Source organism: Chelonia mydas, chromosome 16, assembly GCF_015237465.2.
Source record: "Chelonia mydas isolate rCheMyd1 chromosome 16, rCheMyd1.pri.v2, whole genome shotgun sequence".
In the NCBI taxonomy this organism is placed as follows: Eukaryota; Metazoa; Chordata; order Testudines; family Cheloniidae; genus Chelonia; species Chelonia mydas.
This window is the reverse complement of record NC_057857.1, coordinates 12,836,246-12,863,599: the sequence shown is the minus strand read 5'-3', so window position 1 is coordinate 12,863,599 and position 27,354 is coordinate 12,836,246. Positions and strand designations below refer to the sequence as shown.

The 27,354-nt window shown below is 43.7% G+C and overlaps 1 protein-coding gene across 4 annotated transcripts; it reads right to left on the bottom strand.

The window, feature by feature from the left end:
- Positions 1–312: 312 nt before the first annotated feature.
- Positions 313–26,711, bottom strand: PKN3 (protein kinase N3). Of its 4 annotated transcripts, none has more exons than XM_043530445.1 (22): positions 26,618–26,711; positions 20,751–21,033; positions 19,964–20,118; positions 18,467–18,596; positions 18,193–18,344; positions 16,907–17,105; positions 16,440–16,631; positions 16,073–16,182; positions 15,302–15,445; positions 11,934–12,009; positions 10,580–10,769; positions 9,585–9,696; positions 8,527–8,603; positions 7,134–7,200; positions 6,348–6,439; positions 5,820–5,996; positions 5,668–5,730; positions 4,954–5,030; positions 4,121–4,263; positions 3,613–3,720; positions 2,653–2,733; positions 313–1,639 (listed from the first exon to the last, which is right to left on the bottom strand). In XM_043530445.1, exons 1-22 carry the CDS (start codon positions 26,690–26,692, stop codon positions 1,427–1,429), a joined length of 2,916 nt encoding a protein of 971 aa, XP_043386380.1. In that variant the 5' UTR covers positions 26,693–26,711; the 3' UTR covers positions 313–1,426. The 4 variants fall into 4 exon arrangements, with proteins under 4 accessions (XP_043386380.1, XP_043386381.1, XP_007057370.3 ...); XM_043530446.1 differs by having other exon boundaries at positions 19,964–20,100; positions 26,618–26,693; XM_007057308.4 differs by having other exon boundaries at positions 26,297–26,659.
- Between the last annotated feature and the right edge of the window lie 643 nt (positions 26,712–27,354).

Here is a 27,354-nt window from a genome sequence, read left to right as displayed (position 1 = left end):
TAGTTTATGAATGACTCTCATTCCCCATACTTATCACTTGGAAAGTGTTTAAAGAACAATTGCTATTTTTGACTTGCTAGTCATACTGGCTATTTGGGAAGAGGCAACAGCACTCTGCAAAACAGTTTCACAGTCAGAACGTAATGTTTAAATAGTAATTATAAGTGCCTGTTACTGCACTGCTAGTACAAGAACCTCACACCCACTAATTTCTATATACATACTCACACGTCTGCATTTTGGGCACCAAATGAAGTTGGTCTTGATACAAATTATTCTACATTTAGGCTGTTTTCTAGCCAGAGTTGTTTCACAATCAATATTTATTACTTTTTCCAATATAAACATCCACAATATTTTATATTATCTGAAAAAAATACAGCATATACATAGTAAGGTAAAAAAAACTGTGTAGAAATAACCTGCCTGCAATCATTAAAGTGACATACACAGCCCCAATAAGGATAACACATACAAAGGGGGACAGATCCAAGCAGCTGGAGTGACAAGAGACTCTTATGAAAGGAAGGAGGAAAGGGAAAAAGTATTAACGTTACATTTACAGAGATAAAGAACACTCTCTCTCTGTGTTAAGCAGAAGATCTGTGTTCTCCCAGCTCCTGAGATGTTCTAACAAGCCAGGGGGATGAAAGGCATAAGTTTAATCAGAAGGGAGAGTCTCTAATTTACAATAAACAATATATGCAAAGTTTGTAGGGTTTTAAATCAGTTCTTATTAAAGACAGGAATTAAGATTTAAGAGTAGCAGGAGAGTAGAAATAATCTTGTTTCTTCTACAAAGCAAGGCTAAGATCTCAGCTTGTAACATCTGGGCAGTTTTCAAACTCAACTTTCATCATTCTGGTTGTATTAAGCCACTGCACCCCTTCCCCCTCAAACTATGAACACAACTGGGCCTAAATCCTTTGCAAAGGAGAAATAGTGCCACTTTTCTTCTCTTAGAAAATAAGTGGAAAGTGCCAGTTCTTCTGCCGCTGATCATCCAGTGCTGAGAATGCTAGACCACTTGCGAGGCCCTGCTGCAGAGGTAATGGAGTTTGTTTGGGAAGGTTCTATTTCATTTAGATACATTGTTAAATGAAATCCAGTTTAAATTGTAAGTGCCCACAGCTATCCAATGGTGGCATCAGAGTACAGCCAGGTACTGTTTCAAACACAGCCAGCAAGCATGAACCTTCTTAAAGCTTACATCCAGTACACTCCCTACTAGGATGTGCACACACTGAACAATGCAGTAGAGCAACCAGCTTGCAGAACAGTCTGCTTTCTACAATCCTTAATACTACCAGATCTATGAATAATCTTTGCCTGTTATTAACTTGACCTTCCAATAGTCAGTACCAAGTTCCTCTCTAGGATCTCTCAGTGTAGTAGTGGTCTGCATAGTCTCCTTACACCACAGCAATCAGACTTCCAGAAGGTGTCTAGAGACAAAGTCAAAGTCCTTAAAGACAGCCTGTTCCTCAGTGGTCAGGACAGGGAGCTCGTCTGGAGGAGTCAGGATTGGCTTCTGGGAAGTAAACTCTTCATCAAAGTTGCTAATGTCAGTGGGAGCTCTTAAGAAGGGCACAAAAGGGGGCTTCAGTGCTCTGGCAAACAGAGCATCCCAATCAATCTCCTGTAAATAGAGGAAATTACAAAAACAGATTGGCACTAACAGACTAATGAATTGTGAGATAGTAGGTAGGAAATAGTAGTGTTATGTATCCTTCCTCCCTACCAGATCAGCTGCTACATACCTGATTTCTACAAGGCTAGAAACAGAAGTGCCAAGATAACCAAAATGAGGTGCACCACAGGAAAGAGAGAGATCACTCCTAAATCAGTGTCTTCCATGAAACTTAAGGCTGCTCTTCAGAATATCAGCCAAAAAACAAAGCTACAGCTCAGACTGTTATTCAGCAGAGACAAAACTAAATTAGACTCATAAGCTCTTATCAGGAGACCATTAAGCAGTTCTCTGTATAGGGGCTACCCAAAGGTGTGTTTTCATTACTACAGGGCCTGGCATAGCTCTTTACAAATATTAGCATTTATGGCAGAATAATCCTGGACATTGATAAAGCTCAACTGTTTTATACAGTTGGTTTCAGTATTCAAAGTGTTAGTACCTCAGTGGCCTTCCTTCATAATGTATAGATTATAGCAGCCTCTCCACCCTAAACTATTCAGCAGTCATATTCCTCTGTGAACACTCTGAAAGTTCAAGTTTTATATTCTAACTGCTCAACCCTTCCTCCTGAATTCAGAGATGGTGCTTGCCAGACAATCTGTATACCCACAGCAAGAGAATTCCCATGCTATAGGGGAGATGTTTGATTGTATGCCTGAAATTAAGAGGTGAGGGACATTTAAGACTCAGTTTGGAGCTGCACATATTGAAATAAAGATCCTGTGCTTGGAAGCCTAACAGTACCAGAAAATACAGTCTTCCATCAGGAGGTTCTAAAAGATAGGTTATGTAGATAATTGTTTGGCTTTAGTGACCACGTGTCAGAAAAGCTGTTGATGAGATTCTCATTTTTGACCAAAAGAAACAGGCAAGTTTGCCTCTATAGCAACAGAAAGCAAATAGCTCTTCTGCAGCTCAGACATATGAACACAAAGGTGCACAGGGGACTGAGTTCTTACCTTGAAAAAGGGCTGGGTTTTAATCTCCTCTGCATCCCTCTCTCCTGCCCCAAGGCGACGTTCTGGACATTTCTGGAGAAGCTGCAGGAAATACCAATAGACAAATTCAACACATGGAACAAGGAGGGACACGAACACTATTCCAGAGAGAAAACAGAGCAGCAACCATCCAGTCTCTTCCACTTGCTCCCTTCAGGGCAGGGCCATAACCAGTCATAGAATCATAGAATATCAGGGTTGGAAGTGATCTCAGGAGGTCATCTAGTCCAACCCCCTGCTCAAAGCAGGACCAATCCCCAACTAAATCATCCCAGCCAGGGCTTTGTCAAGCCTGACCTTAAAAACTTCTAAGGAAGGAGATTCCACCACCTCCCTAGGTAATGCATTCCAGTGTTTCACCACCCTCCTAGGAGAAAAGTTTTTCCTAATATCCAACCTAAACCTCCCCCACTGCAACTTGAGACCATTACTCCATTTAGTCAGCACTAAACTCAAGTTTAGTCCATTGTAAGCCACCCATTTATATCAGTGGGTGATCCACTGTGGACTCTAGGTAGCATATAGCCATAACTGTATACGCTGATCCACTGATAATTAGAAATGGAATTCAGCCCTATCCACAGAATGAATCCGACTTCCCCTACCCTAGAGTTATTTAACATCTGTCCATTTGAGAATTGGCAGGATAGACTCCAATAGGAACCCTGCTTAATCCTCAGTGGCCATATGGATGGCATGTATATATGGAGGTGTCGAGGATGAGAAATTAAGAGAGAAAAAAGTGTGTGTGTGTGTGTGTTGATCTTAAGGGTTCCCTATAGGATATGTGGACACCTCTGGAAGCGCACAAACACACGCACTCACACACACAAGTGGAAATGCCATCTAGTTAGAAGAGTGTCTCTCTGGCTCTACTTGTGCTGAGGCCTGAGTAAAACCAAGGAGATCCCATTGCAGTACCTTGCGGAGTATGGGAAGTGCCTCAGAAGAAAGGAATCGCGGATAGCAGACCTCTTCATTAACAATGCTGTCAAAGACCTCCTCTTCATTATCTCCAGGGAATGGAGACTGCAGTGGAGACATGTTGTTATCTGACATACATAGTATCTGTATCCTACTATTTGTTTATTGCACTGTGAGATGGGGATGATAATACTTCAGAGTTTTGGAAGGATTAGGTAAGTTTGACAAGTGCTGTGAATGAGGAAAACGTGATATAAATACTAAGGATCATTAGTGGAGAGAACAGAATTGGGAATGTTAGGCTGTTATAGCTGGTTTCAAATCACCACAAAAGCAATTAGAGGAATTATACTTTTAATGCAAGAGGAACCCAAAGATGAACTTTTATTCACTTACATTATTTTAAAGACATAAATAAAGAGCATTTAGGTGCAGCCAGCCCGTGACCACTCATGTCATGTGGTGAGGCCCACCTCTCCCTTTCCCCAGAGGAAAATGGTCTCACCTCACCAACAAGCATCTCGAAAATGAGCACACCAAGCCCCCACCAGTCCACTACCCGCGTGTATGAGGTGTCTGTCAGGACTTCTGGAGCCAGAAATTCAGGGGTGCCACAAAAAGTGTTAGTGCGGTCCCCAAAACCCATCCCTGTGGAGAAAATGCCTTTATGAACACACCATACACATTCTCAATTGGTTATGCATCATCACATTTTCTGGAAGCATAACAGGCAATGTAGGTGATGACAGCAGAGACGGTGATACTGGACAATAGACAACATGGCTGAGAATAGCAGAGACAGGTGGGCAAAGAGAGGAGAACTGGCATTAATACATTACTCCAAGAGGGATCTGCCTCTGACCTTGCAGGACTCTTGCCCACCCATGTCCATTTACTCTTGAGGAAGCATGGAATCTTTACTAAGGACTCTAGCAGCTTGTCTTTTTAGTATTTCTAAGCTGAAGCACAAGAAGGAATGTAAAGACACTGTTTATATAAACAGCAAGGCAAAGAAACTTCCTGCAGCCACAATTATTATATGACTACATAGCAAGGACGAGGCCCTCCTCACGAAAACTGCATGATGCTGCATCTTGGCTCCTCAGAACAGTCAAGTGCATTGTAACCCCTTTTATAAATTACCCAGAGAGAAAGAACAGGAACTGCTCCCAACTTCATAGTGGTCAGATAGGAAGGATTTCTTTAAGTGGGACTGAACACAATTGTGTTAGCCCAGCAATTCCACTAGTTGCGCTTGTGAACATGTTACCAAACCTAGATCCTGAGTTGCTCCAGCAAGGGTGATGGCTCAGTCTTGGTACCATCAAAGTTGCTCACCTTCCTTACACAGCCCAAAATCTGCAATCTTCACAAAGCCCTCAGCATCTAAGAGCAAGTTATCCAACTTCAGGTCCCTGCAGGTAGAGGAGGAAGAGAATGGGGGGTGAAGTCTGGGAATTGGCACATAACCCCAGATGTTAGGACCAGGAAAGTAGAATCAACAATGAATAGAAAGGGCATTTTCTCAAATACTATATCACCTTAGAGGATGCTCTTCACAGACTATTGTATTTATTAATTTATTTTCCTAAGAGTATCAGGAAATGGCTCTGTGCAAGGAGGGGCTTGTGCTATCAAAGGATGTGTCCTGCTAATAGCAGGCCCCATTGCCAGGATGCCCCTGGAAAGAGGACACATGTTACCTCGCCCCAGTTCATCGCTGCTTCAGGGTGGATGGCCCACTGGCAATATGTCTGACAGACAGTTTCTTAATGACATTCCCTGGCATAGTTAACAGTAAGTTGGAATGGTCAATACAGACACAGGTTTGGATGTGTTCTATTTCTGCCAACTCATTCCAGTCAACTGTGGAAAGGATCCAGTTTAACTCTTGAATGTGATGGCAGGAGTGGTGGAAGGGAAATGTCACTGAGCTGGCTAGGTGGACAGAGTGCTAAAGAAACCCGAGCATGGCAGCAAACTGCACAGGTGGCTAAATGCTCAATTTAATATTTGGGTTGCTGGGTTTCTTACACTTTACTGTTATGTTACCTGTAAATAATTTTCTTCTCATGTAAGAACTGGAGTCCCAGCACTACGCAGGCTGTGTAAAACCTGAGAAAGAGGAAGAGTTTTCACTACAGAGACTTGAGAACCAAGTCAAACATCTATGGTACTTTGAAGCCTGAAACAAGCTAACTCACTGCGTCACATGTTCTGGAAAGATATCAGAGTGAATGTGCATCATGAGATCACCACCAGGGGTGTATTCCATCACAAAACATGCGTGATCTGGTGTCTGGAAACATGCAAACATGTTCACCAGGAATGGATGGCTGAAGGAGTTGATCACTTCAAAGATTCGCTTCTCACAGTTCAAGCTGTCAGGGTTCAAAGAAAGAAAATGTCATGGCCAAAGCTTTGCAGAGAAGCCTATGTTTGGAGATGGAAGTACAAGGGGATATTTTTACACTTAGATTTATTGAAACAAAAAAGGGAGATGACATTTATTTTGTGTCGTTCCCAAACTCCAGTTTTATTCTCTTCCCCCCAGGTGAGTGTTATTTTGCTAGATGCCAGGAGCAACACCATTATAAGCTTCCTCCAAGTCTTGATTCTAGCCCTCTGATGCTTAAGAGGGCTCCACTACCAGATTAGTGCTGAGATTGACATGAATAGAGAGGTGATCTCACAGCCTCTGGTGGAAGTGCTCCCTCTGGACAGAGACTCACCTATCAATCTCATCTCGGCTAATGATGTCTTGTTTCTTTAGGGCTTTGATAGCGTACAACTTCCCTGTTGCCTTGTATTGACCTAGCAGCACCTGAAAGACCATAAAAAGCCAATAATCCAGCACTCTTAGTCATTCTGAGATTCTCTCATCTGGCTACTTGGACTCCCACCCACACAGCCAGCAGGTACTCACACAAACTGCTCCCGTCCATTCCAGAGAGTCATTGTCAAAGCCAAGGCCAAGTAACTCCAAGGAGGGTTTTATTTTTCCCGAATGCTCTGCAGTGAATAGCTCCAGATAGAACTCATTTTAAATTATGCTATTTTTAAAATCTGGAGTGTCAAGGCTAGTCTTATGATTTTATAGCTGCTCAGTGCTCCAACTACCCAGGAGTTGTGAGCTCAATCTTTGGGGAGGAAGAGCACCTAATGCTGTTCTCCAGTGACCCCTATGGATGATGCAAGGAATGATCTTGATGAGCTCTGGAGCTAGAGGCATATGAACTACATGGGGTATGTGAAAAGAGGCTAGGCAGAGGATCCTCAGCCCTTAAAAGTTATCTCCAGCTTTGGAATCCCTAAACACCCTAAAGACCCTCTTATTAACAGGAATATCAGCTGTTTTCCTTGTGGGGCAGGAGCTGATTTTTCCATTTACACTGGAATGAGCCACTTCCCCTTTTGGAATATTTCCACTCACAAACTATGAGACGCAGAGGTGGAAAAAGAGAGGGGAACAGCTTTGCACCCACCCCCTTCAAGGAAGCCCCTTATTCCCACTCTACCTTCCCAAAGTGCCCTCGTCCCAACATGGCGATGCAGTGAAAATCCTGAAGCTGAACAGCCGTCTTCCTGCAGGCAAACAGAGAAAGCACTACTAGTAAACTCAAAGGTCAGAAATGGATACCAAAGGGAAGGAGGTTTACACAGTAAGAAGCCAAGCCTAAGGAAACAATGAAGCTAGAGGGTAGCTGGTGGGACAAGACCACGTAAATATGAAGATGCTGTCAGGACAACGATAGAAGAACAAAAAGTTGGTGGTGGGGTATGGGAGGAGACCAAGTCTCGGGTGCTGGTAGGATGAGAAGGATTCTAGTTCTTAGATAGGGGTAGGTAGTGATGAGAAGAGAGTGGGGGTGTTAGAGGGCCAAAAGGGGGATACAAAATGTGTAGCTGAGTGGACAGATGCCATGAAATATTATGCTGGCCACATGCTGTTACCAAGGAAACTAAAACTAGATTCTAGAACCTCTTGGAAAAAATAAAAAAAGCAGTTAAAAGGCTTAGTCTAGGAACATTGTTTGCTGGGAACAGAGGTTTCCCTCTCCTCTGTGTGTGAATTGAAGGGCTAAGATTATAGGCTAGAAAGACACAAATGTCCCTCCCAGAGAGAAGGCAGGTATGTCAATGTATGTGTCTGACTGTGTCCTTGCTACCAACTTCAAACCTCCAAAGTGAGGGCGAAAGGACTGATACGTTAATGCTCCTACATAAGGAAATAGTTGAAGCTGTAGATCAGCTAACGTTTATTTTGTTATTCATGCATTTGTACATAACTGATGGTTCAATATTGTTGTTGTGTTTTTTACCTAGCATTTTCTTGTTGCATTTTTCTAGTCTGTATCCTTGTTATATACAGCCCAGTAGCAGCAATAGACTCTACAAACAACTTTATTATTTTATGTATGCCCCCCGTCCAATGGACACTAATTTATCTCAAATAGCTACATTAATATAATAAACAAGGGGTGGGGTCTACTGGGGGTGCTTTTGAAGTACGTTACTTTGTATTCACAGAGGTATAGCTAAATAGCTCACAAGTTTAAGCCCTAGAGAATTTAAAATGCTTAAAAATGAGGAGCCATTTGAGGGCAGTTAAATTATTTTACCTTCTACTAGAAAGATTCACTCAATTGTACTGCACAGCCTGTTAATAGGGTAATGATCAAGGGTCATTACACAGATAATGCTATGCAGACATCTGGATAAATAAGGTAAAATGCAGAGTTTTACCTGTATTCTATAAATACAGTATGAAAAGTCTGTTACTGAGAAATTAATTTCCTAATTAGAGGTCATACTACCTATTTAACAGAACTCAAGACTGATGGTAAAAAAATGTCAGCTCAATATCCCCTTTTCTTGTGTCCAAAAGAGCCCCATGCTGTCCACAATTACCTCTGAGAAGCCCAGTTTGGTGTTTCTGTTACAGCAGAGCTGCGAGTCCTCTCTTCCACATGTAGCCTCTTCAGACACTGAATGGAGAGAAAGTCACCACATCCAGTTCTGTGGAATGGTGTTTGCAAAGGCCCACTGGATCAGATCAGAACAGACTGGAAAACCCACACCCAAGCCTCCATCTGTGTCACCCAGCAGTGACCAGAGAGAATGTTGTTCTTGTGATATAAACAGGGATTGTCTCTGTTGTGAGTGGAGTATGGCCCACAGAGCACACAAACACAGATTATCTCTGGCTACTTAGCCCATTTCTACATACTGAGCAATGCAAGAATAAGATTTTATCTCCCTGTTGGAGTCAGCCCCCAGTGTGGGTACCCATTTGAAAAAGTCTAGGATGAACCATGGTTTTCCAGAAAGTCACTTCACATGTCTCAGTGCAATTCTAGAGAACTCTGGTGACCAGAGAGAATGCACTTTCATCTATGGGCACACACCAAGTAGAAGAGTAAGGTAGGTATGTGTCAAGGCACAGCTATTTAACCTTTACAGCACTGAAAACTCACATCTCTACCTCTCCCCCAGCGACTGCTCCTTCCCCTCAGTAATGAGATCCCCTCTTCCTTCCCACCCAGGTCACCTAGGAGGAGAGCTTTACATGCTCTCCTGTTTTACAGCATCTGCAAGCTCTGTGTCCCTGCTTTCCCCATGCAGATGCCTCTTCCCCACTTCTGGCCTAAAATCCCAAGATGACCCGCCTGCCACTTTTTTTCAGCAAGGGGAGGCAGTTTATAGGATTAGGAAGATGGAGCTCCTCCCCTTAGAGTCCAGATCTGTCCCACTTCTGAGTGATCAAAAGCTCAATGCCCAGTCACCCAATTGGACCCCAAATCCCTGGATATTAGCCAGTCTTAAATCAACATCTGCCCGAGGAGTCACTAATTTCCTGAGAGTTACAAGTCAAAAAGAACTTGCATTTGAGAAGAAAGGGCAGGGCCCAACCCACTAAAGAAACCTGACCAAAACACAAAAATCTCTCTATGAACCCAGATCCTTACCGGAGAGTCTGCAGGAGATGGAGCAACCTCTTTGGAATCTGCTGTCAAAAAAAGGCGTGGAGGCTTAGGGGGAGGTTCCTCGCCAAATGTCAGTTTAACCACTGGATAGTCACTGCATTTGGAAGAAATGTTTTAAAGAGGTCACTGTGGAATAAAATATGGTACAGCAGACACTATAGTGCAGTGTCAGAATTGCACAAGCAAGGTTTAAGTTAATCCTAAATGCACTGGACAGTAAGACTCCCTGATTCACACCTGGGATTCAAGCCTATGAGAAATCAACAGGTAGTATGCTCCTTTAAAATGAACTGTAAGGAAATAAGCCTTTATTGTGCTGCTGGTGTTTATACTCATGTCAGAATACCTAGCACTCTGACATTATGAGTGATGAAAGCTATAGAAATGCCTATAAATAAAATGGCCATCTGATGAAGAATTTAAAGTAGACATCTATTGTTTGACTGCGTCACAGCAATGAAGTTTAGCTTAATGACCAACTTGATCTTCCTCCTTTACAAGGGCTAGTGGACCAGTGAAAAATATCCTCTTCTAGAGGAGCAAATCTAAAAGCTAAAATACGCACTGAGGGTAGTTGAGAATGAACAGATTTGCGCCTGCCTATATGCCCCTGCACAGGAACATGCAGTGCACAGGCACAGACCTTTGGACACTGCTAGCTAAAATCTCCAATTGAGAGTGCCCAGGCACATGCACATCCTATGGTGGAGCACCCAAAGGGGCATATACTCAAAGAAGAACCGTGATTCTGGAAATCTGTCTAATGGTCAACAATAAATCAGAGGTGGCCCTAAAATACTGAATGCACCATAAAAGTTCACACCATCTCAGCCAGTATTTTTTCTTAATAGCCCACACTGAGTTTCCTACATAGATCTTTCACACCAAGGTCTTTCACCACCCTGTGGAGTTTCACCAAATTTTAATTTTGTGCCCATTCCAATTTGTCACATAGCATTAACTGGAACAAGACTTACCTGCTCAGCATGGACAGTGAATCAGTTTGAGTTTGCAGCAGCACTGGAGAGGTAAAGTCTGTACGAATGGGAGTACAAAGTGGGGGGCTTAGCGTGTTCATGGAACTACATGGAGGGAGAATGCTCATCATTAGACGACCCCAGGTAGCAATATTTATGTTCATCTGAGAAGCTCGGAGAAACTCCTTTCCTGGAGAAGGAGAAATCCAAATATTACTGAGATTACCATGCCAAGCACTACATGAACCACTGACCTACCTAGTTCATCTAGGCAGCCATTTGCTCACCCCAAAAAGAGGCCCAATTTGGGGATGGTGGGCCAAGAGGCACCATAACCACATCTCCTAGACAATCAAAACAGCTGACAGACTCATAGGTAACTAACGAGGAAAGTATTCATAAGGTCCTAGTAGTTGGAGCTGAAAAAGTTCTTCCATTTCATCACGTCCCAACCCCTGCAATGGCAAGGTATAATCCTCACACAGAAAATGTACCAGATATTAAACTGATACTCTACTAGAACTTAGCCAAAAGATAATGTGAAGGTACTACATTCTTATTTTCCACCCCCACTTCCATACTGAATTTAAGTCCCATAGCCTGAGAACAGAAAAATTGTGAAAATAAATTGTGGATTCTGAGTTTTTAAGGTCTTTCCACGATTTTTGCTGTTTCCTTCAGAATCAAAGTTGTTTAAAAAAAAAAAATTGAGCTTTTCCAATTGCAAAGAGCCTTCAGAATATAAATTCTCACTCTCTCTCTCCAGCTCGGGAGAAAAAGAGCACATGACCTGTGCCACCCACCAACCCATTCACCTCGCTGAAGTGTCAACTTCAAAGCCTTGTTGGACAATCGATATCCCTGTCCACACCATGGTTGTGTCTAAATTTTCTGGGAAATCTCTCACCACTGCCACTTATCAGTGATAGCATAGGTGGTAGAACACACAGATGGAGACTTGGATCCTACTAGCAACAATGCTGTTCAGAAACTACTAATCGTAGCCCCGACACATAATCATGTTAGGCATGGATGTAAATGTTATAACATGTACGTTCCATGTTACAGCCATGCTTCCATCACTTCCCTGGTGAGTGGAGACATTGCCACACTCTAATAGATCTCACCTACACACATACATTAACCCAGAAGCATTCCAAAAAGTACCATAAACCAGGGGTGCTTGAACAATTTTTACAGTGGGGGGTGCTGAGAGCCATTGAACCAAACTGTAAACCCTGTATATAATGGAAACCACTTCAAGCCATGGGGTGCTGCAGCATCTCCCGCACCAACAACCACATAACCATACATGCCCCTAATTGGAGTGGCTGTCAGTTCACAGGCTGGTTACCTTTCTGTTTCGGGAAAATGCGTTTCTGGCGCTGCAGATTGGACCGTCTCTCAATCACAGGGTTACAGAAGGTCACCTGCCAGGGAAGCAGAGAAGACTCTACAGGGCAGTTCACTTCCCTCCTGGACACATGCTTAGCCTTCTGATCAAATAGACCATTCACACCCATTCAGCAAACTAGGAGTCACATATGAAGGCAGACTCTGGACTGAGTTATACTATCTACTCCCCTCAGGTGCTATGTTTAAAAAAAAAAAAAGAATTTTTAAAGTTAGAAGTATCCATTAACATGAAGTACAGAGAAGCTGACAGAGGCAGAATGATTGGCTCATAATTAGGGCCCTACCAAATTCACGGCCATGAAAAATATGTCAGACCATGAAATCTGGTCTTCTGTGTGCTTTTACCCTATACTATACAGATTTCACAGGGGAGACCAGCATTTCTCAAATTGGGGGTCCTGACCCAAAAGGGAGTTGCAGGAGGGGTGTGGGGTTGCAAGGTTATTTTATGGGGGTTGCAGTATTGCCACCCTTATTTCTGCGCTGCTGCCTTCAGAGCTAGGCAGTCGGAGGGTGGCAGCTGCTGACTGAGAGCCCAGCTCTGCAGGCAGCAGCACAGAAGTAAGGGTGACAATACCATATCATGCCATCCTTACTTCTGCGTTGCTGCCAGCAACGGCTCTGCCTTCAAAGCTGGGCTCCTGGCCAGCAGCTGCTGCTCTCCAGCTGCCCAGCTCTGAAGGCAGCGCCACCACCAGCAGCCACACAGAAGTAAGGGTAGCAGTACCGCAACCCCCCCTACAATCACCTTGTGACCCGACCCCCCAACTCCTTTTTGGGTCAGGACCTCTACAATTACAATACCATGAAATTTCATATTTAAATAACTGAAATCATGACATTTACTATTTTTAAAATCCTATGATTGTGAAATTGAGCAAAATGGACCGTGAATTTGGTGGGACCCTACTCATAACATTTCTAAGGTGTCTTCCATCCCAATTGATGCCAGTGTACTTTTCAAATTATATACATAAAGCACTGCTGAAATGCAGATACCTCCAAAGTGGGAAGCAGTAACCAGTCACTCCACAACACAAGAGTGACAAGAGGGGAAATTTTGGCTAAGGAGACTGGGTCAGACCCCAATTTAGGAAAGATGCCCTGGGATCTTTTGTCTCCTGCAAAGGAGACAAAACTCTGGTTTTTAAGGGTTACCTGGAGATCTCGTAACAAATTGAATTCCATGCACTTTATTATCTCGAAAGATGAAGGGATGAGCCCAACCTGATGGGATTTGATCCCATGGTTCCAGACAGTCTGAGTAATTCAAACCTAACCATTAAGCCACCCCCTTTAATGTAAAGTGTTGCTGATGACTCCTAACAAAAGCAAGTCAAAGACTGTGGTTTTTATGTAGTGCCCAGGTAATTACAATGCGGCCCTTTAAGGGTCACTTCTGGCTATAAACACACTCATCTTTTTAAAAAAAGAAAAGGAGTACTTGTGGCACCTTAGAGACTAACCAATTTATCTGAGCATAAGCTTTCGTGAGATGCATCCGATGAAGTGAGCTGTAGCTCACGAAAGCTTACGCTCAGATAAATTGGTTAGTCTCTAAGGTGCCACAAGTACTCCTTTTCTTTTTGCGAATACAGACTAACACGGCTGTTACTCTGAAACCTGTCATTATGCAAGGCACATCTTTTTAAACTATTTCTTTCCTTGTTTTTAGTTGGTGCTTTTGTCCTCAACCATCTGAGAGTAGATTGCATCAGTGACAAAGGCCACTCCTTAGGGCGGGTAATAATCAATGATTTTTTTTTTTAAAACAGATTTTTAATTTAAATCGATTTTTTTAATTTAAATTAAATAAAGGTTTATTTTTAAAAAATAAACGTATTTAGAACTACATTTTAAATTATGGCAATCTATGTTAAGGCTTAAATTTATTAAAATAATTGAAATTAAATAAAAACATATAATATTATGTAGTAAATGTTTGCTGCCAAGTTTTAAAGAAAGTCATATCACTGAACTGGTGAAAGTCACTGGCTAAGGGCTAGTCTACACTGGCAATGCTAAAGCGCTGCTGTGACAGCACTTTAACATGCCTTGTGTGGTTGCAGCATGGCGCTGGGAGAGAGCTCTCCCAGCGCTCTTAAAAAACCACTTCAACGCGGGGCGTAGCTCCCAGCGCTGGGGCACTGTTTACACTGGTGCTTACAGTGCTGCAACTTGCTGCGCTCAGGGGGGTATTTTTTCATACCCTTGAGTGAGAAAGTTGAAGCACTGTTAATTGCCAATGTAGACAAGCCCTTAGTATCTCTCACCAGTGTTTTTTGATGTGCTAAACCAACTTTTTCAACAGATGCAGAAAGAATATATTTTATTTCAGTTTATTCAACTAGTTCAGTTTAATGACTAGTTCATTCTAAGTTAAGAGATCAGTGTGAGTTGAAAGTGCAGGAAAACTTGTTTTCCTCTTTCAATCTATGAATCAAAATTAGGTGCAGGAGGATGAAATCTATTCCTTCTGAAATCCTAAAGGGCATGGTGACAAACAATCAGTTCAATTCACTAATTACAGATAATACTTTCTTTGTTTAATAGATCAGTTAGTTTTAAATGCAAAACATATTTTGATTAACTTTTTCATTAACTTTGTTTAAATGTATCCAGCATATTTAAGGTAGTTTTATTTAACTAATAATTTTAAAATGCTGTTTTGTGCATTTTTTATTTAATTTGAATTTCCATCTATATAGACCTTGACACAAATCAAAGGTAAAAAAATTGATCATTTTGTAAACAAATGCATCATTCACTATTCTCTAAAACAATAACAAAAATAAAAATTAAGAATCTGAATAAATGAAAGTTAAACTATATAATTGCTTAAATAAATGTGTGTAACACACATCCTCCCTGTTCACTCCTTTCATTCTGAGACAAGCACCTGTTTCCAGGGTAGACACCACACTTTAAACAGGGAGATGGAAACTATTTGAATTACAAGTGCTCATCATCCCTCCTCCTCTCCCCACCAGAGGCCAAGCAGATTACCTTTGAGGTATAAAGACAACGCATTGAGGGAGGGTGGGAGTGTACATCTAGAGGTTAGACTAGAGAAAATGGGAATCAAGACTTTTGGGTTCTAGTCCCAGCTCCCCCACTGACTCACTGTGTGACCTTGGGTAAGTCACTTCACCTATCCGTGCCTCAGTTTACCCATTTGTCTGCAACCTTCTCAACGCAAGAAGAGACAAACCCAAAAGAATTACCTATCACTTCAGTGTATACCCGAAGAAAACCTCCAGAGCAGTGACTCTTCTGGAGGAGAAAGGTAAAATCTGGAGACTTTACCTCTGCAAAAAGCATCCCTTGGGGTTCGAGAGAGAGGCACATCCCATGGCGTTCATTATCGAGAAAGTCATCCAAGCGCAAGAACTTCACTGCACACAGTTCTCTCCAGTCACGCCAATAAACTGCAATCTCCAGCTCCCGGGACTGGCAGAAGAGAAGCAGAGAGCTTGGTAATGGACCAGGCCAATGGCCCATAACGTACACACTCTGAACTCCACCTTAGCTCTGATGCTAGTTCCTTTTCCTTCCTTGTAGAAATTCCATGCAGCTAAATAATGCAGTGTATAAGAAACATGCTCCAAGGAAGAGGTGACAGTTCCTCATTCCTATTGCTTCCCACCTTTTTGGTCTTTTCAGACCTTCAGCAGCTACAATTTTCTTTAAAGATTGCTCATTTTCATGATGTAATTTGTTGACTTTGCTCCTACGTAAGACTGTACCTCATCCCAAATATCCTGAAGTGAGCTGTATTGCAGGTAAAAGATGGAGCATGGCCGCTCAAATGGAGACAGAAGAGGGGCATCAAATGCTCAGACTGAAGCTATACCAGAGGTAACCTGTACTTAGAGTAGATTTAAGGCTCGGGAGAAGGCCACATTATCAATCCCAGTAAAGAGATGGATCAAAAATTGAATGACAAGTAAATCACCAAATCCACAGAAATCATTCAAATTAAGTTAAAGAACAAACAAAGGGATACAATACAAGGTTCTGAGGACAAGACTGAAAAGATCCTGGAATTCCTATCATCCTACAGAAATATAGTCTTACCCGATCCAGCTCAATGACAAAGCTTTGGTCCCAAGCCTGGTTATTAACTGGGCCCCAGTTTGTCTGACCAACCACTTTATTGTCCACTTTGAGCACAGCAAGCACCTCATCTGGACAAGGGAGAAAGTGTAGGTTACAATCTTTTATATGGTCATAAATTGGAATATACTTCTTGCTGGAGGTAGCCACACAATCCAATTAGATTTCCACCACAGGAGATCACTAAGAGGGATAGGAGACCAAATGATTCAGCCTCTTCCCCTGTTTCAGGAGCCAAGCTTCCTCTCACTGCACTCACACCAGACTGAAAGGTGGCAGGCACATTAGAATACACCATCACTGATCCAACAGGGAATATCATACTCACTACACAGCTCCTCATTCCGCAAGTGCTTTGCTGCAGTACTGCGGCCATGAATACTCATCCCAGCTCGTGTTCGGTTCATGGACTTCATGTCACTTGGGCTCCCATGGTTGGGAGATGAACCAAACACTCGGGAACGTCCTGGAACTTTTTCCAACAGATCCTGACACCCCATCAGTCTCACTTCTAATGAACCTGAGGAATTTCACCAAAGAGTGTTATTCTCAAGAAAAGTGAAATTATTCTAGTCAGTCCACATAGGAAGTCAGAAACTTTAGACTGATGCTGTCCAGCCTTCAGTAGCGATTAAAGTCGTTACAATCTGACAGCTTTTTGGTGGCCTACATGAAACAAATTGAGGACTTGGGCCAATTTCTAATGGACCAAGTGTCCACATCACAAAAACCACCACAGTCATGACATGGGTACATAGGGAAGAAATATTCCCCACCCCCCGCAGCCTCAGGTACCTGTAAGAGCTGTGGGTTTGATCAGTGACGTGAAGGGCTGGATGCTGACATGTGGAGCTCCCAGAGAGGAAGCATTCACTAGCTCCTGCTTGATGAGTGCCCGCTTTGGGTGATCAGAAGAAAGCTCATTAAGCTGCTGCTCCAGGGACAAGCGCAGCAAATCAATCTTCTGAGATGATTCTTGCAAACGACCCTGTGCCTGGTAACAAGGAGCAGAGAAAAAGCTAGTACAGGCTTTGAATGAATAGCCACTGCCATGATCTTGGTACTACTAACACTTCACAAGTGACCCAACTTCCCATCCTGCTCACGAAGGACAAGAAGGGACTGTCAGCATCTCTCATTCATTGCAAGTCACTGCTGCTGAGGGTCTGGAGGATTCTGCCCTGAATAAGCTCCCACCATGGTATTTCCGACTCAAAGAACAGACTAGGATCAAAAATCCAAAACTGATTTCTTACATGCCAGTGCACTACAAGCAGACACCAATTTGGACTCCAAGAGATTTCCAATTAAAAATTACTGGTATAATGAACGCCCAAGTTGGAAAATTACTATAACTAACACTTCACACTTATATAGAGCCTTTCATCAGAGACCTTCAAAGCTCTTTACAAACATTAACTATGGCTCACAAAAGCCCTGTGGGATGAGTATTATCCTCATTGTACAGATGAGTAAATGGAGGCACAAAAAGGATAAGTGACTTGCGCAAAGTTACATAGCAAATGAGTGAAATTTCCGATTCACATTTTCCTGTTCTGACCATTAGAAAAATAAAAGAGATTGTTGTTTAGTTTACTATAAGTTCATTTTTTTTCTGTCCCAGCTTTATGATGTAAGTCAGTTGGCAAGTTCTGGAAATGTAACATCTCTCACAAGAACAGCATACGATGGGGGAGCTTTATATGTGGCTTTTAAAAAAAAAGTCATTGCATATTACAGGCAATGAATCAGATGCAAATGACAAGCACACAATCTCTCAAACAGCCAGTAACAGCAGTTATACAAGGGAATTATCACCTTCTACCGTTACAGTTGCTGGGAGTAGCACCTGCCACAACATCACTACGAGCAGGGACTGCAGTATTATGGCAGTGCTGGGGGATTTAGACCAGTGTAATGGGACTTTGAAGTAGGGAGCCATCATGGCAGTGCTCAGAACAAGGCTAAGGCATTCGTGGACAACAGCCGTAATACTGTTTTTCCTCTTAAAAAAGGTTACTATCCAGCATACAGAAAGTCACCACCAATGCTTCAAGTAGCAATACTGCAATGGTGCTTACTTCAGCCAACACTTTGCGATCCTGCACCCGCCTGCCTCCCAGGATCTTCACCACATTTTTTGCCCCCTCAGCCACAGCAGCTTCAATGCATAGGTGATGCCGCAGTTCCTCGATGCGTAGCTCCAGGAGACTGATGGTGGCCCCCACCTTCACTGGTAAGGTTGGAAATAAATATAACAATCAGACAAGCAAGTGGCCTAGCATCTCAGGCATTGGGGCTCCTTAATTCAGAAGCATCTTCTCTGAGTGATGTCAGATATCCAAAGCATCTTACTTGCTGGATCCATTGCATCCTCTATTCCACCTGCCGACTGAGATACCTTCACAATCTGCATGCGAATCAGCTCAATCTTCGTCCTGCTGTCCTGGAGCATTTGCTGAGCTGTTGCCAACAGCTTCCGGTCCTGGCAAGACAGATTACAGACGGCTAGGGAGGTCCATACAGGAGAGAAATGGATTTTAATGATGTGTTAGACTAGGACAAAGATGGGGCACCACAACATACAAGGCCTTACAAGGGGTCCCAGAAAGTCCTAAAACTTCACACGATGCCCAATTGTGCAAAAAAGATGCATAAGCAACAGGGCTGATGATTTCCAACCATGGTAGATACAGATGAGGGATCTGTGAAATGCTGTGACACCTATGAAAGATGTGACGAGTTTGCTAGGTAACAGTGTCCTGCACTGTGGGTACATTCAACTAAGAGTTTGTGCTGATGTTGCAATGATTCAATATTGTGCTTCTCTAGTCAATTGTGCTGGCAGAGTTGTATGGATGAAGGTGAGGAATAAACCAGACTGTCTAAGTTCTTTATCTTGCTCATATAGTTAAATTAAGCTTCTTAATTAAACTTTATTTTTTTATTTTCCTCCAGAATATTAAATATGATTATGCCAAACACAAAAAGCATGATGAATACGAAAGCAGCAAATTCCCCAAAAGCTCTTTCTTAAGTAACTCATACACAAAGATACCATTTATACTTTGCTCTATCTTAAAGTCTCTGTTGAAATAAACAGTATTGCAACAACTTGGTACATTATATCAGAAACTTGATGATGTGGGATAGTGTCACACATTAAGGGTCATATTCCAAAGCATTTTATTTTCTTACCTTTGGTCAGATGTTTTGGCTCCTTTTCCTCTGCTGCACCTCCCAAAGCCTGGATTGACTTTTCTGGAGGCAGCACTCCATGTCTATGACTGACAAGATCAACCACTTCTGAGATTTTTTGTATCCATTTCTAATCTAGTGGCACTACCACCAGTGTTAGATGCTGGTAGCCATTCAAATGTCTCATACTAGTAACTAATATCAGAGAACAGAAGCATAATCAGTATCTGAAGTCTAAGAACATAAATTACCATACCGGATCTGACCCCTGGTCTATCTAGTCCAGAATCCTGTCTCTAACAATGTTCAGCACCGATGCTTCAGAGGAAGGTGCAAGAAACCCCACAGAAGGCAGACTGATTTGAATTGTAGTAAATTATTGCCTCAATGACATCCTGTGACAATAAGCCTAACACAACCAGCATTCATAACACTGTTCCCCCATAGGATAGTACACCATGCTGTCACAGGGCTGTGCATCAGCTCATGAACACACAGATGAGCTCAGTCATTCAACCTAAAACAACTCCGCCTTAAAGCGTCTCCCTTTCACACCCAGATCTGGAATAAAGATTTTTGTGTGTTTGCACTTTTAACAGAAATCTTGTTCCAAAGTGGCATGCTCCCTGCTTATTTCTACTCAGCAATGCTTACCTTTGACGTGGCATTTGAATACATCTGGATCATGTTCTCAGCTCCCTGTTTCACTTTCATCTCAATGTGCAGCTGCTTTTTCAGAGCCTCTATCCTCCTTGCCACCGGGTTTGGGTTCCTTTCCCAGAGACAAGGGTCCGGGGACATAGAACCATCTGTGCAACAACAGTGAATTCCATTACCCTCCTTCTCATAGTTCCCTCAAAGGGTAATAGATGAGATGAGAAGAGTAGTATAAATGAGGTTTTCATCTTCAAAGACACGTACAATACATGGCCTCAATAGAAGGACAAATTTCTCCTAGCAGGTTGTTTACCCTAGCCTACTACTGACCCAATATGAGAACTGCTGGCTTCTTAGGATCGGGCCCTAACTGAGAATACCAACAACTTCCAATCTCACATTCATCCCTCTGTTAGGAACTTGCATGTTGGATTCTACCCCAAAGCCCCTATTTTCTCTCCCAAGCTCTGTACGTCTGCCTAAATGAAGTTCAGGAGGTGATCCTATGTCCAACATACTCAGTCTTTTGCCCATTCTGATTTATGTTATCACCTCCTTCCATCTCGATTAGTGTCAATCACAACTTTCCAAACTTCAATAGCTCTACACTGTTCATCTCACCTGGACATAAGCAGGAACCAGCTGAGATTCCTCTCCTAGATGGATGAGATTTTTCCTTCCCATCATACTACCCCCCAATAGAAAAAAAAAAAGTTAAAGCATTGGCTATAATGAGGTTTACTGCTGAAGCTATCATGCCCAACAATTATGTACTAAGACCTACCTGTTTTGCTCTCCCCTTTCTCTGTAACTACAATCCGGGCATTAAGCTCCTGGAGATCCCAGTGCAGCTGCTCCAGTTTCCGATTGGAAGATTTCAGCACATGCTCTATATGCACCAGGTTCTTCTTGTCTGTTGTCACCTTGCGCAGATTTTCCGCCCCCTCTTTGATCTTCAGTTCCTTCTGGATAGCTCGACGAATTACTTCCTTCTCACCCTCCAGTTTCTGCTGGAACCCTGGATCCATGAGGTTCACCCCATTGCTCGCTTGCAGGAGATAGATGCCCTAAATCCAGTACCAAAGGGGAGAGAGTTGGAGATATTATGTGATAGCAAAACAGTGAGTGTGCAACACATCAATAGCATTCTACCACTTCATCTCAACTACAGAAGGTCTCAGACCAAAACCTTGATTCCAATCACCAACAAATTTTGAGGAAGATCAGATCTAAATTTTAACTTTGCAGTTTGGGGCCCATCTTTGATCTTAATATACCCCAACTTGGCACTAACTCACAAATGAGATGAGTCCTCACAAAGGTTGTCTTCTTGTTATTTAATATCAATTTATATTTATGTGTCCTGAATGAGTACCAAGGGAAGCTGTAAATTTGTTCTTATCCGTGATCATGAGTCTGAGTTCCATTGGCATTATATAACAGGTGCAGATCTTTATTTAATATGGCTTGAGCTGCCAGTTGTCCAAGCTACATTCCAACTGGAACTTTTGGAGGTGTTACAGCCATACTCTAACTTTCAGTGAATGCATGACCAAGTCTTCATCACTGAGGAAGACAAATAAATTAATCCAGACATCTGTTTGTAAATTAATGAGTCAAAAAGTCAGCTGTACAAGCTATACCTGAAAGACAGACACAGTCTGTAGTCCCAACCCCATCCTAGCTGTGATTTGCAAGCAGTATGGCTTCTTTAAAATTTTGCTCACGTTGAAATTGATCTGGCAACATTAAAGTCTGCTCTTAGCTTTGCTTTTTAAGTCAATTTTAAACATATTTGTTTTGGTGAAAAAGGTGTACTGGTGATAGCTCTGGACTGACAGCTCTGTTTACAGCCCCAGAACAAGATACAGCTTAGATAGCACAGACTTTCCCCATGTTCCCCCATGAATAGGCTTGCCAGCCAGCAGAGGCAACAAGACCCCTATCCACAGAGAGACCTGCTCCTCGCTCCACCCACTGCTGATGACATAGTAAGCAGCCTCCACTCAAGGGGCTCTAGAAAAGGAGGAGGGGTTTTAAAGGGCTCCATAGCAATTAAAGAAAAATAAATATATATACACACACACACACAGCGCCCAAGACTGATTAATTACTTACCGTGATCCTCACTTTATACAAAATGAAGAACAGCAAAATAAAGTTCCTGTCACACTCAGTAAATTCCCCAATCTCACAGAGTCGCTGTCAGAGGTAGGAACAGAACCTAGGAGTCCTGTCTCCCTGTCATATTCTTTAATATTAGACCATAAATATAGTAACAAACCACATCAGGATTTGCATTATCAGGTCACTGGTGCATGTCACGGGTGGTTAAGACTTTACAATGCACCCAAGGTACATGCCAACAGCTCAGAAACACACAATTGTTAAGTCATTGTAATGCTGTTATTGTGTTGCACATCACACAGCTAGTTTTATAAGCAGGCTCTCCATATTTCTTCACTAATCAGGTGTTGCTTAAATTTCAGTTTAATAGCAAAACAAGAGAGAGCGAGAACAAATTCTATTTTTACTAGTGGTTTAAGCCAATGTCAGGTTCACTACAGACTCAACCACCAAAAAAGGAGACTTTGGATTGGTAATGAAACAAAGTAGCTCAGGTTTAACATCCTGACTCCAGGAAGTTCTCGCCCAATTAGTAAGGCCAGGAATCTAGCCAAATTCCTGAAAACAAATAATAAAAGGTTTCATCAAGAGGAACTTGAATCATGGAGCCCTTGAGTCACTCAGCCAAACTGTTACCAACCTCTAGGTCAGGAAATCAGAAAGTCTTTTGTCCAGTATGTAGAAAGTTACTAAAAGGAGTTTGATTTTTTTTAAATTACTTTTAAACAAATATTAGGAAAAAGTGTGTCATTTATCCTCTTCCCAAACTATATTGATAGGTATATGCAACACACCTTTCTGGTCCTACCCGTACATTTGTACTGACAAACTTATAGGGTAGCTGGTTAGTGTGAGCTTAGGGCTGGCAAAAAATACTGGACTGACTGCACTGGAAACTGACATCCTTCATTTACCCACAGAATGGATACAGTGTGGCCAGTGTCAGGACAAGTTTCCTTCACTCTGCTCCCTGCCAAACACATAGCTGAAAGTCAACTATCTGCCTATCCATTTTCTAAATACAGTATATTTAGAACACATATACCCTAAGGCATTGTGATTTACAGGCTCTTTCTACCCTCTGTGGGCCAGAAGATACCCAGTGTTAACAGTGATTGCACTAGGGCAGTGGTTCTCAACCAGGGGTCTGGGGCACCCTGCAGGGCCGCAAGCAGGTTTCAGGGGGGTCTACCAAAATAAACCAGGGCAGAAAGCCAAAGCCCGAGCCCCGCCATGCGGCGCTGAAGCCTGAGCAACAAAGTTTTGAAGGCCCCGCTGTGGCATGGGACCCCAGGCAGTTGTCCTGCTTGCTATCCCCTAATGCCAATCCTGGCTTTTAAGCTACTGGATATGCAGAAAAACAGTTGTGGCATGGGAGAGGCGGGGGAGGAATTTTTATAGCATGTTGGGGGCCTCAGGAAAAAAAAGGTTGAGAACCACTGCACTAGGGAACATAAAATACTATTCAGTCAATCAACACAGAAAAGAGTAGGACAGCAGAATTTGCATTTGGGCTGATACATTTTTATGATCATTTTGCAAAGCTGGTTTAAGAATTCTGGGTGGGGTGTCAAGAAGCTGACACTGTCCATGCTGCAGTTGTTCTGTGGATCCCAGAGAAGGTTAGTCTCCTAGGCTGTTAAACTCTGAACCTGCAATGAAGTCCAATAGCACAGGACCCACTGCAGAGCTGGGGCCAGAGGGTTTATCTACACATAGACATTGCACTGCTTTAACTGAAATCACTTTAAACATCAATTCAGCTATGTCAGTGCAAACCCCTGCATAGACGCTCATATCAATTCAGCATTCACCAGATGCAAGCTAAACCAACAGAAGGTTTAAACTGATATAGAATGTCCACACACAACGATGCACCTTTTAACTAAAGGGATTTTAAAATCACGCCTTTAGTTTAACTGGTGCAACTCTGTGTTTAGACCAAGCCTGAGTCTGGCAGCTTTCACCTACACTAAATGTATTTTAAAAAGTTAAAAGTACAGCTCCCAGTTTGGGATAAATCAACTTCTAGCACGTGTGAATCTGGTCCCCTTTACTACTCTGAATTATGCAGACATTATCCCTCCTCTCACAAAAAATAAAAAAATCAGAGAGAAGGAAAGACCTATTTATTATATCGGGTATTCCCTTGCCCCAGGGGCTGTTTCAGAAATATTCTTTGTAGTGGATTCTCCAGGGATTTTTTATGTAAGCAATGCAGCCCCTGTGTTAAAGTATAATTTAAAATTTTAATTTTTAAACATTTTCTAAAATACATATCTAGATAATTGTTTGTCATATTTGGCACCATTGTGTTTGTGAAGAAGGGCATTTGAATTATACCCAATTCAACCCATTTCCAACAACATATCAACATTTCCACCAACCTGAGGACCTGGAGCCAGGCCATGGGGGACAGCAAGTGGGTGACATTATGATTCTGTCAATTTTTACAAATCAAATTAAACCTCTCTGACCTTTCTGTCACTAACTTGCTCACAGAATGAGATTGTAATATATTATACTCCCAGATTAGATTTTTTTCCAGATTAGTTTTTAAAATGTCCGAAGTGATGGGGCACACACACCACCTCCCATAGGAGAGTATTCCACAGCCTAATGCATTCCACTGCCAGAAAACGTTTCCTGTTATTCACCTTACATTTTCCCTTTCTCCATCTCAGCCCATTTCTCCTGGTTATAACAAACCCTTTTGCCGTCCTAAATAACTAAACCATAACCTTAACATTCACACCTATCAGACACTTGCATTCCTCCCTTGGTCACATTGTAGCAAATTTAGCCCATATTCGTGGGGTTCTTTTTGGGCCAGGGAACATTTTTTCATTGTGTATATGCATGGTATCTAGCACAAAGAAACCCTAATCTCCAACCTGGGCTTTTAGACACTACCTCAATAATCGTCATCAGTGAAGGATAACCCCATTGTTCACAGCCAACCCAGTCTGTTCTGAAAATCACAGGGTCTACTCTGGTGAGAGGAATGTGTCCCCACATACACTGGGATGAGCAGAAAGAGGGCTGTACACAATAGATCAGGATGGGGGACTGACTGCTTCATATTGGGTGGAGAAACCACACCCTCATGGAAAGAAAAAAAAGGCCTCAGGGTAAGGGAACTGGGAACTCCTAAGGGGTTCAGTTTCTCAAGCAAGCCAGGAGAACACTTGAGCCCCTGCGTGGATGTAGGGGAGAAAGGCAAGATGAGTTCCTGGGGGGAGGTGGCCATCCTGAGGAGTAGGGACCGGAGAAAAGCCCCCCAAGAAGGGAGAATTTGGAGGTGACAACGGGAAAGAGCTGGGGGAGACAGTAGCTGATTTTTCCAGAGACCAATTTTTCTCTCCCTTCTAAATTACTGTCCCTCTGCAAATGTGAAATCTCATTATTGTCGTCCCCCCATGCCTCCCCAAATGCCCTCAGGCTCTCCCCCCTCCCGCGGGACTCTCCTCCTCCCTGCCACACAAATCCTCTCAGGCTCTCCCCCCTCCCGACTCTCCTCCTCCCCCGCCCCCGCGGGACTCTCCCCTCCCGCCGCCCAAATCCTCTCAGGCTCTCCTCGGCCGCCCCCGCGGGACTCTCCCCTCCTGCCCCCCAAATCCCCTCAGGCTCTCCCCCCGCCACCCCCGCGGGACTCTCCTCCCCCGCCCCCCAAATCCCCTCAGGCTCTCCTCGCCTGCCCCCACCCCCAAAATCCCCTCAGGCTCTCCTCGCCTGCCCCCGCCCCAAAAATCCCCTCGGCTCTCCCCCCGCCCGCCCCCACGGGACTCTCCTCCCCCCCCCCCAAATCCCCTCAGGCTCTCCCCCCCGCTACCCCCCCGCGGGACTCTCCTCCTCCGCCCCCCAAATCCCTCAGGCTCTCCTCGCCCGCCCCCGCCCCCCAAATCCCCTCAGGGTCTCCCCCCGCCCGCCTCCGCCCCCCAAATCCCCTCAGGCTCCCCCCCGCCCGCCTCCGCCCCCCAAATCCCCTCAGGCTCTCCCCCCGCCCGCCTCTCCTCTTCCCTCTCCCCCGGCCCCCGGGACTCTCCTCCTCGCCTCAGGCTCTCACCCCGACCCCGGCCCAGTCCCAGAAGGGCTCATCCCGATCCCCAGCTCGGGGACTCTCGGCTCCGGCCCGGCCCAGCCCAGTCTCCTGCCCTCGGGACCCGCTGCGGATCTCCGCTCGGACAAGTCTCTCCCGCTCACCTGCCGGGACTCCCCAGCCGCCATGGCTCCTCTTACCCCGCGGCCCCCGAGCTCCCTACCCCAGCGCAGCCACTCGCAACCGGCACTTTTCAAACTTCAACCTTCACCCCGGCAGGGGAGCGCCGTTCGGGAGCAGGCGCCCCCTGGTGGCACTGAGGACTACAGCGCCACCTGCCGGAATGCAGGGCGGCCCCCTGAGACTGAGGGATCCAGCGCCCCCGGCCGGTGAGTTCTGGTATCCCCTGCCCGCCAGGAGTGGATCAGCGCCGTTTGCTGTGACACCGGGATCGCTGGCACAGAGCTCAGCATTTCCAGCGTCACCTGCCATGGACCCAGCAATCGGGTGCCCATCGCCAGGGATTCAGAGATCTGGTCCCACCTGCTGGAGATCTGCATAGCCAATGTACCTCACCTGACACTGATCCAGAGATCTAATGCTACTTGCTGGGGAATCCAGCAATCCTGTTCCACCTTCCCTTGATCCAGGAATCCGAACAACACCTGACAGGATGTGTAAATCCAGCACTATCTGCTAAGGGGTCAGAGATCCAAGAGGGAAGGAGTCAATAATTAAATAGGGAAGAGGCTCTATGGTGCCTCCTAAATATTAACACATTACCAGGCAAAAATTTAGTTAAGATGGATTAAGGTTGTAAACATTCATCAGTTCTTTCAGGGAGAAAAAATAAACTTTAGGGCAATGGTGCCATTTTCTAGACAAACATACTTGGACGTATGATGTTAAAGTTACATTTTTTAAAGAAGCATTGAAAAGTATGCACCTGCACAATTAAGGTCAGAAAACCTTAACTCTGCCCTTATCTCCCAACTTTCCACCCTCAGCACTCTGGAATTCTGATTAAGAATTTTTTGTGAGGATTGCCAGACTGTGACTCCAAATATAATAAATCCTACTGAACAGACTGGTTTTAAAGGCCTGACTGCATTGGTGGGAAGAAGGGAGGGCTACACCATGCATCCATCTGACTCACCAGAATTCCTAGCCATTCTCTGAAATGGAGAAGCGTGCAGTGCTCTGCTCTGCAAGGCTAGTTTTG